The sequence below is a fragment of the Papilio polytes genome, unplaced genomic scaffold (genome assembly GCF_000836215.1).
Source record: "Papilio polytes unplaced genomic scaffold, Ppol_1.0 DF824169.1, whole genome shotgun sequence".
In the NCBI taxonomy this organism is placed as follows: Eukaryota; Metazoa; Arthropoda; class Insecta; order Lepidoptera; family Papilionidae; genus Papilio; species Papilio polytes.
This window is the reverse complement of record NW_013525035.1, coordinates 5,599,279-5,610,163: the sequence shown is the minus strand read 5'-3', so window position 1 is coordinate 5,610,163 and position 10,885 is coordinate 5,599,279. Positions and strand designations below refer to the sequence as shown.

Here is a 10,885-nt window from a genome sequence, read left to right as displayed (position 1 = left end):
GCGTGCGTGCGTGCGTGCGTGTGTGCACGCCCGCGCACATGCCCGCCTTCGTCGGCAATGCAGTCGAAATGTTTGTACAGTTTTAACGATACTTCTCGTAGCGGACTAAGCAAGAAAATATTTTAGTATATTGTAAGTTCTAATCGAATTACGTTTTAGCGTATTGTAAAGTACTCGATGTTTTCCAAATTTCTTTTCACTTTGTATGTGTCCTTTTGTTACCGTTTGGATAAATGATTGAAAGTCTCCCGAATCTGGAATCTGCTCCGTGGAATGTAACTAGACATTTAAACAGGATGAATTTTTAATTAATTAAATACATTTATAATATTTAAGTAATGTATTATAAAATAGAGGTAAGGTAAAAAGTTATTAACATTGTATGGAAAAATTGTGACAAAATTATAGTCATTTGTAATATTATAGTGTTGTTTTATTGTGTGTGTGTGTCTGTGTATGGGCCCCATCCCCAACTCATACTCCGACGCGGGCTACTCCCTCTCCTCACGCACATCTCGTGTATTCTTACGATGTTCAGTCATCAAATCTGTGAACTTAAAACTCTGGGTAAGTATCTTTATGGTTTTTGGGTCTTAATCTGAATTTCAAGTTTGAAAATATTAGGCAAATAGTTTTGACCCTGGCTTTAACTAATGGTGGTATGACGAAAAGATGATATCTAAAAAAGAAGTAAATAGTATTTTTACAAAGGTAATGCGAATGTCAAATTTATTATAAAGGCAACACTTGTCTTTATAATAAATTTGACAAGTGTTGCCTTTATAATTGGTTATCAAACCATAAACATGTTTTTCATCATTCATTTTTATAGTCTTTGAGAATGAAACTTCAAGTTGCTTAAATTATAAATTTTATTTGAAATTAAATCGGTCAAAAATTGTATCAATTTTTTAAACTATTGAGAAACTATTTTGTATGTTAAAATTAGTTTTCATCGTTAAAATTCCGCCATAAACAAGTGTATTTTGATAGCTTTGTAACTATAGACAAGGTGAGCTGTCCGACGAGAGGTTCCGAAAAGATTGGTGGATTGCCTATAGAATCGGTGTGGATTGAGATGTCGGATATCGGCAGCGGTGACGAGGGAATTTCTAGTCAGAGTACGTATTTCTTTAAAGCGGTACAGCGTTCTAGTCGAGACGCTTTTTGTTTCGCGCCGTTTTAGTCAATCGTGTTGCTAACGTCTACTGTTGTGCTAACGTCCAAAAGTAAATATTTCATTGTTCCCGTTCCAAAATGGCGATTTCGGGTTTGTTATATCGCAAGTATTGAGGCCTCGAAGGGTTCCGCCGACGGAATCGTACGGCGGCAGGCGACGGTGCGGCGGCCCGCCCGGTCAGGTGCCACAGCCGGTGGAGGTTGACGATCTATCGATTTTTTGTGTGCGACCTCTCATCGGGCGGGCCGGTGAGGGCATCTCGCCGAGGCCGGAAGCGCCGCCTCGGGACCATCGCGCCGAGCTGCGGGCCCCTCGCTGGGCTGGACGCGGAGGGCGGCCGCGCTCGCCGGCACCATGGCAGGTCAGTGACCGCGCCTACGTCTGCTTAGTCTCGTCTTCCTCCCGCCGGCCTCACCGGGAGCGAGGCGATATATCGTCACCGCGGTGCATACTTGCGTGTTACGTGGAATTCGCGAAACATTCGCTCGGCGGAGCTACAGCTGTTCAGCTGTCAAGATAACCTTTATGTTGTGTTTCTTTGTTACCAGCAGTTGGAAGGTTTGGGAAACGCCAGTAGTGTAATGTGCCAGTGGCTATTATTGAAGAAAACAATTGTTTTATTGTGTAACAGTGCAAATTGGTTCACTTTTACAAGATAACATAACAGAGGACAAAGGATTTCATAATGCAAGACTGTCAGACAAAGGAAAGTGTTGTCTTTTTAAATATGCATTTTAATTTTAAATTAATGTTGCCCAAAACAACAGTCCATAAGTACATAAGAAGCCACTGGTAGATTTTATATTTGTTGAGCAGTGAAGATATTGTATTTGTAAATATGTCACCTTGGCTTGGGATCACACAGTTGGATGTCCTGTATTGACTGCAATATGACTGCAAAGAGGAGTTAAAATCTTTAACTGGTGATTTACATCAATGGCCTGAGGTCTTTGTGAAGGTATGTTTCAATAATTCTGACCAATCAGTAGCCATTCAATCTATGATTGAACAACCTACCAATTGGTCCAATTGTTATTTTATTTTTCTTCTTGGACTGATTGGTTATAGGAATTTAACACAACAACTGACATCTAGTAATCCCCAATTATAATGCAGCTAATTTTGTAACATTATCCTGCACTAATTATCAATGTTGCTATGGTCTCAACTATATCTGATAAATTTATAATTTTAAAAGCTGTAAATTGAATTTTAAAGCTAAGTTGATACTTAAGTTTGATGTATAAGTAACAGCAGGTGACCCTCGTAGCAGCAGCTTGTATGTAAACCGTTAACAAAACATTTTATGCTTTAAACATCATAGTTGCTTTTAGTTATCATTGCTTTGTTTGCTTTGGACTTTGGAAAACCATATAAGTGAATGTTCGGGGAGCTATATCATGTTGAATTGATCGGCCTGATTGACCCAATAAGATTCTTGAAGTTCTTGAATTTAGGGGGATCGTAGCCATACAATCAAATAACCCAATGGAAGAAAAATTCTCATTGGATTGATTGATGTGCCGATCGGCCCAACAAGAGACATTAATTCTGGTGTGTTATTGCCAAAAGGATGTGCATCCTTAAAAGTTTTAGATTGTCTTGCATGTAATACACTTGCTACTATTTTTTTTAAAACCCTAGAAGGTTGGAATGTCATACATATAGCTATATAGTATTTTGATATATAAAATAAAAATTGTGTGAAGAACAGCTCCAGAGCTGCCTCCCAGATAGATTAGAAAGCTCAGTATAGAATTAATATAATAATTGGAACTTTCAATTGATTTAAACAAACAGATCAGAACTTGAATTGTCCTCTCAATGATAAATTTTTTGATTGCTGTTGTAAATATTAATTATTAGATTCAAGTAAAATTTCAAGCAAAATGTTTAATAGTTGTCTCCCCTACTTTGTTCCGTGGAGTCAGCACACCGCAGTTGGTTAAAAGTTGTTAATTAAAAATATCAAATCGGAGGAGATAGTTTGAGATTTTTGGCAATGCAATCTTGTAAAGTTTGGATGTATATTTGAAAATATATCTAGAATAGCCGCTTAAAACTGAATGAAATATTGTGACATGTAGAACACTGTTTAGAAGAACAGCTTAGATTACTAATTTTTTTTATTCCACGCCAACAGATTCTTGGGCGACAACTAGCTTGGAAATCAAAAAAAGTGATTTTAAATTAAGTAAAACTAGATATTTTAAAAACATTTTATACTTAACTGGATTATATTATAGATTTAGTGACATAGACAGATTTAGTGGGAATATTTTACCTAAAAGATTGTCTGAATTATTTTTTAAAGTAGTACAAATGACAGATTTTCTGTAAATTTCACATTACACTGTGAGGTATTAACGTTAACTTGGCCTTACTTAAGGACAGTTTTGTATGGCTTTGTTTGTGTTATTGTAAATTGCAAAACTTGTGCCATTTGGCATGTTTTACAGTCTTAGTGCTACTCATTAGTTTCTCTGCATGTAACACAGAATGAAGACATTTTTCGTGTCTCCTCTCTCTCCACTTCCCTTGTAAGAAAAAGATGGGAAGAGATATAGGACTTAAACTCTCGCGGTATTCACACTCATCAGACGAAACGCGAAATTGCTATCACTTCACGCCTGTTCTTTGTGTGGTCGTGGTATTGCCGGGCAATCCAACTCATTTACGCAAAATATATTGCAGGTGGTAGGTAATTAATGTATTTGAATAAATTGATTGCGATTTTCGCGTTTACGCTCAATACTGTATTTATTTAATACATATTGCTCGTGATTCTGTCCATGTGGAATTCAAAAACAAGACAATATCTACCTATCTGTTCTTCCAGACTAGCCTTAACATCTATACCAAATTTCATCGAAATCCGTTCAGCAGTTTAGGCTATAAACTCTAACAAACATCCATCCATCTGAACTTTCGCATTTATAACATAAGTAAGGAAAGAAGTAAGATTTATCTTATTGTAAGTGGAGCTAAGAGCTTTATATGTTTTGTTTGCTGCAAATTAGAAACAAGCGAAGCAATTATATGTAGTAAACTATTTAATGTCGGTACATGAAGGCAGCAGACAGTCGGCCGAAGGATAGCTGCGGCGGTCGCGCTTTTTATTGCATTATGGCGGCCGCTCGCTCTCAAGGCGAAATGATAGGTTTCACTTTTTTGCGCGTCTGGGCCGCGTCTGTATCGAAACTCCGTCTGCTGCCAATGACCCGCCTTGAACCACTTACGTAACGCGAGTCTCGTCGCCTTACACGTTTTGTTACCGCGCATATCCTTGCCGCTTCGCATTCGGTTACAAATCTAGCGCCTTTTATTTAGTTTATGGTTTGTCCGTTCGCCTCCTCTCCCTCGCTCCTACGTCTTCAGACAAAGACGACGTGTCCAGGAAGCGGCGACTGAAGCTAGAACAAGATATTGCTTCGGCGCGCTCGTAAACTCCCAGTTAAACTCCAGCCTCGTTTACGTTTTTATGTCAACGGCTTTTTCTAATGTCTTGAAATAGATTTTTAAAGAATTCCGGCGATTACATGTTTATTTTGAGTTATAGTCACGCTTCGTTGAGCTTCGTTCATTTATGTTATGTACGTAGGTATTTATTCATCGTCAGCCTATATTCGTCTATTATTTATTCACACGAAGCTGTCGTTCGTATCAATGTGTTTGTCTATAATATAAAACAAGATTTATTCAGCGGTCAGACAAGTAGTAATTCAATTCAATATACATTCACTCGTATTCACAAAATATTTGTGGTTTCAAATATGACACAACATAAAGCAATGTCGCATATTTTAGCGGAACTTTTTTCATCAACTGTACAAACATTTTTGTTTCAAATAGAAACACTACACGACCTAATATTTCGTAAGGTCTGTTTTTCACGTTTTAATGACGAAGTAGAGATTAAATGTTTGTAAAGTTAGGAACTGAAGCATTTCAATGATTCGTTTTGTCATTCAGAATGGCTGCAGTCCGGCTTAGACGAGATTTATATGTAATTCCGTTTATCAGCGAGGTGCGACCGAGGCTGCACCCGCGTCGCCGGCCGCAACCGCCGCAATACTCTGCAAACTGACAGATATCCTTTATCAACACCGAAACACGACTTAACACTATCAATATAAATACTATGTTCGGAGTTGTACAGTTATATCATACTAATATTATAAATGTGAAAGTTTAGGTGGATGTTTGTTAGAGTTTGTAGCCCAAACGGCTGAACGGATTTCTATGAAAGTTGGTATAGATGTAGAGGATAAAACTGGAAGAACACAGGCTTCTTGTTTTTTTTTAATTCCAACTCGAACGGAGTTGCGGGCGAAATCTAGTTAAGAATATCGTTGTGAATGATTACTTATAATGTCGCTGTAAAATAACGCAGATATTTGATTTAATTCTCAATTAACCTTGATGAAAATGTAAAAACACAAAAAGCAGGTGTTTATTCAAATATCCTATTGAATAATTAGTGTGTTATATTTTATGGTAGGAATATGTGACAGCTGCACGCGCTAATGTGTTTTGATTGATTTTTACTTATATGTAGGCTACGTTGTTTTGAACAAGCATCTAGTCTTATAATAAATAATATCTAAATTAAAATCGTCCATCCAATAATGCTTTTGCTTGGAATAATATCGCATATCGATTTTAATCTTAACGAATTTAGGGTGAGTTGCACCATATTGCCGGTTACCGTTAAAGTTAATATTATTTGAAATGGTAATATTTGGAATAACCTTAAAATTTACTAAGGATGAGTTACATTAACTAACTATAAACCTTAACCAGCACATTCCCGATGGTTACGTCTTCGGATGTTCATGATATTCGCTACACCAGTTTTGCGCTGGTCAAAATGACGTCATATTTGACACTAATCATAACCGCCCGATTTTGGGCGGTTATAGTTAGCGTTACGGTTAGTGTCAGTTCGGTAGTGTCAACTGTCACAACCTCTTATCTTCAAAAGCACAAATAATGGAAAAAGTAATGGAAAAAGAAAATCTCTACTATTATCCTATACGTAATCCAGAAGAATAAAGTCTTGTGTGCTCGGAAATAATGGATTTCCAAGATGGAACTCGAAATTTGGCCAAACATTCAGTTTGGACAAATTTCGAGTGTCTAAGGCCATAGCAACAGCGCTTGTCCCTTTTCTCTTATTTAAATAAATGTCCTCCATAAAAGGTCAATTTATAATATGCATTGACAGGACAATTTATAATATGGAAAATAAATAAGATGCATTTATATTTGTATAATTTTATTGCTTCATTTTTGCTACATATTTGAGTAGTAAAGTAAATACAGTTTCAATAATGGCCCAAACTAGTTTATTTTCACAAGAGTTTGCCATTTTCTCCATCTTCGTGGGCAAAAAGTTTATTTCACTATAAAATACCATGCGTATGATACATAAATATAATCGGCGAAACATGAATTTCCAAACATTTTAATTTACGTAAATGTCATTCTTGACACTTTAGTGACATTCAGGTTTAAATGTTTCCATTGTAAAAACGAAAAACACATAAAACCTCTGTGAGAATATGTTTTTGCACTTGTAACCCTATTATAACTTTTACGATAACCAGCGATTTGATGCAACTCACCCTTAGTATTCGATATGGAGATCATCTCGTGTCGGCGTGAAATCTGATTGACCGTGTTGTACTGTGTCGTTCCGTGCTGCTGCTAGCTGGGGCCAGGTCGTAGCTGTACTGCTCAGAAAGATTGCTTTCTTATCTACGTTCAATTTACCGAAATACTCCATCGTAGATGGATGTCTTTTGGATCGCTTTCGATTAAATTATTTAGTTTTATGTACTTGTACAAAATACAGTAAGCATTGGAAGTCATCAGCAGGTAGGCGAGGAAGGGGCAGGACGTAACGAATGTCGGCGGTAACGAAGCAATTTCCTTCAGCGGTTAGCTTTCCTGTCTGTGAAGATCTGAGCTGTGTCTATTTAGAAATCATGATTATGGATAAAAGAACACGACAAATCTAAATCTATCAATAGGTAAATGTGATATGCTTTGGACTTTACGAGTGGAGTCACCACTTCTTAGGTCGACAAAATTTTCTAGGTTCATTTGTAAATTCTTATTTTCGTTTCCCTAGTCCGTATTCATTCTGTTATAGCTATTACGATGCGATTATACGAACAAGTCTAGATACATTTTGTGAAGGTTTTATTTTATACTTAATTTGGAATCATCGCTTTTTTATAAACGCAATCCACAAAAGCATTCCATGCAAAGTTGCAAACTGTGTGAACTTGCATTGTTCTGACTAGAAATCAAGAATTAAAAGTCATAAAACGTTAATATTTTCCTTACTATACAGCTTATCAAGAAAATTAAATTTACAATTGAATAATTTTATAAAGAATTGGGCAATTTTCGAACAGAATATATATTTGTCAAAATTGTCAAGGATATCGAAACAAGTTTTTTTTTTTTAAATAACATATGATTATATGAAATAGAGCAGTTGAATTTGGTTGAATATATCTAATAACCTTGCATATTATTTACATTTATTGAGCAGCGATGTGAGGAAGGCAGCGGACGGCAGCGGACGGCTTGCGGATTGATTGGTATGAAACGTAGCGAACGGAAACTGATACAGCTAGTATCAATTGAATATGTTTGCAACAAGTGGACCGGCCTTGAGCGGACTGACGACTGCGGCTTGTGGCTAGTGGCACTAAAAGTATGGACTGCATGCATCTGGCATGTGTGGACAGCCATCTGGCAACTGAAGATGTGGCGTGCTGCACGATGCATTGATTGCTGATATCGTCCATCGTTGCAGTGTCCGCCACTGTGGGACAACGCCACATGACAACTGTACTCAGCCACTAAATTATTCAATTCCATGTGTCGGTCGCGCCGTAGCCGAGGCAATCGTTTAGTTCTGTCGTCATCTAACTCGTGCAAAATTATGCAGCGGATTGTGTATGATAATATGTATTTTGCATATACGAAATATCCAGCAAAGAATGCGTTGCGTGCAATAAATTGTTATTGCGTTAATGAATCGCATATTGTTTCATTTACTGCCCCACCTCTACTCACTTTTTATTTCTAGCATCAAGAGTTTTAGGAATTAAAATTTTCTACTCTAGATTGGGATAATGGGAGTAATCTCTGATAGAATTTTAAAACTGGACTATGACTAGACAATAAAAATTTTGAAACGAATCCAATAGAACCTCTTTTAACTCATGTATTGTTACGTGTATAATTGATTTAGTGGTATGTTTGCAGAGTATGGTCAGAGTATGGACGCGGGAGGAAATAACTTCGACTCCGGTAAGTTGATATTCTTTTATTAGGTACTTGCTAGTTGTCTTTTAACGATTTGACGTAAATCGCGATATTTTACCAAATACAAATTCAATGTATAGAATTTTTTATTTATACTTTTTTATCGAGGTAAATAGATAGAGTTGCAAAAACGACCAAAGCCTTAGTTAAGGCAATTCAAACCGGATTCAAAATAAAGGCAATTGAGGATAAAGTCGCGATTTACATTTGATGTTACCACTTGAGTTTGCGAGATTACAGAATGGCTTATTTTATAGAAACCTGTTAGTACTAGCTGAAATTGATTAGATGTCGATTTTTGTCCTTTGAGCTATTTCCCTGAATAATGTTACCGACCCTTAGTAAATAAAATAATAAAATAAATGAGTGAAAATGGATGATTTCATCCATATGTAGGAGGGTTAAGGGCACTTTAGTATAAAATTTCATTAATCGTGTGGTAGTAATTGGTACACGGCTGACTGGCATCAGCTTGCGTCTGGGCTTCGATAATCGATACCACATAGGTGTTTCACTGCTTCGCTAACTCTCACAGGAATATCGTCCATTATTTATTTGTACGATTTGCCAGAGTTCGCATACGTTTCAATGTACATTTAATTTCAATAAGTGAAACTTTTCAACCAGTTGAAAATATGAATGTGAGGGTTGTGTCGATGCGTGCGCGTGCGCAGTGGAGCGCTGCGGTGGCGCTGACATCGATACGATTTCTAATCACGAGCCGTACTGTGAGGCCTCGCCTGTTGTGAAACATTGTGGACGTGTTGCACCGCAACGCCACAACACAAAGGTCCCATTTAAACATGAATATGCGCAGGTCACAGTAACTTCCAGGCAGTAGGCTCTGTATATCCTGTTGTAGTCACTGATAGGAACTAACCAAGCATTAAAATGCGTTGCCTGCTGTAGGGCTAATTTTAGGCCTTTACCCTTTCCACCCTCTTCTCATGAGGAAAGGATGGGAATGGACTTGACGGAAATATCCTCTTTATGTTCGTTTCCTCCTCTGTCCATTAAGGGTAGGCAATGAATCGGAGAGAATCAGAATTCAGGTGGCCGCTTGCTCGTTCACCAACTTATGATAAAAAATGCCTTGATGTTTGGCTCTATTACTCAGGCTTGTCTAAAACCTGACAGAAACCAGCTGTAACAAATTTATCTCTGCGTGGTTTTTGGAATATAAATATGTTGTTGTTGTTCGTGTTGCAGGTCAGTCGCAGCAGGAGCAAGAGCTGGCCACGAAGATGTTACAGATCCAGTCTAAGAGGTTCTACCTCGACGTGAAGCAGAACAGGCGCGGCCGGTTCATCAAGGTCGCAGAGGTGAGCTCGACTGAAACACATTACTACAACAAACATTGACACATTCATATCTGTGAAAAAGAATCTTATACAATGTGTCATAAAACGGTGTTATCTAGCCCTTTTATTTACAATCTGAACCTCGATATAAAGATGTTTACATCACTTAAGGGACAGTGTCAAAGTTTTAGACAAAGGATTACAATCCTTTATTGCAATCGTTGGCAGTAGAAGGGACAAACTGTCATATCTTGTATGCTATTACAACCATCCTTTACGACTCTAATAATGATGAAGGTAAATAAACAATATAACAATCCATTCGACTTAGGTTTGTCGTTTGACAAACAAATGTTGCATAAGCGGCGAGATAGCGCGCCTCGCAGATGGAGGATAACATATCGCCGCTGCGTTAATCAACAATTGTTACGTGTTCTTGCAAATATTCACTATCGAGATTTAATGTGAAGCCCAACGATATCTAGCTATTATCGGTGTATATTACGTCCATCGCTGTTTTTTGTGAATTAAAGTACGTTGGTAGTCTCGGACCATAGCGCAGGAACCGAGGGGTTCTGAATAAGAAATCGGTTAATGTTTTGTATGTCGACCTAATGAATCACAATTGCTATCAAAAAACGGCCATAGAAAATACCAATAGAATAAACTGAGCTGCTATTGATAGCTCTTAGAGACGTTTAAGAATTTTGTTCTCCCTCCGCAGCCCCTCGTTGGGATTTCGCATATAGTTGCTAGCGTCTATTCATTACAAGGACATTGCGAATCGAGGGGTCCTTTATCAACTTGTCTTGAATAAGGAATGTCGGAGATTGCCGTTTGTACGTACTTACGTTACTTCAAAAATTAATTGGTGATCAATAAAACACTGTCGGTCCGAGTTAAATTGTAATTCAATTATATTAGCAGCAGGAACAGATGCATACATATAGCATACAGACTGATGAATGAGGAACGTGTCGTGTGAGTCAGATCGGCGCGGACGGGCGGCGCAGCCAGATCTTCCTGGCGATGTCGACGGCGGCGGAGTTCCGCGACT

The 10,885-nt window shown here is 37.8% G+C and overlaps 1 protein-coding gene across 1 annotated transcript in view; it reads left to right on the top strand.

The window, feature by feature from the left end:
- Positions 1 to 936: 936 nt before the first annotated feature.
- Positions 937 to 10,885, top strand: part of LOC106111297 (transcriptional activator protein Pur-beta-A) — a 15,031-nt gene continuing 5,082 nt past the window's right edge. The window contains exons 1-4 of the mRNA XM_013293322.1: positions 937 to 1,121; positions 8,468 to 8,512; positions 9,737 to 9,849; positions 10,819 to 10,879. Coding sequence (XP_013148776.1) covers positions 1,079 to 1,121; positions 8,468 to 8,512; positions 9,737 to 9,849; positions 10,819 to 10,879 — 262 coding nt within the window. The 5' untranslated portion in view covers positions 937 to 1,078. The remainder of the gene's footprint in view (positions 1,122 to 8,467; positions 8,513 to 9,736; positions 9,850 to 10,818; positions 10,880 to 10,885) is intronic.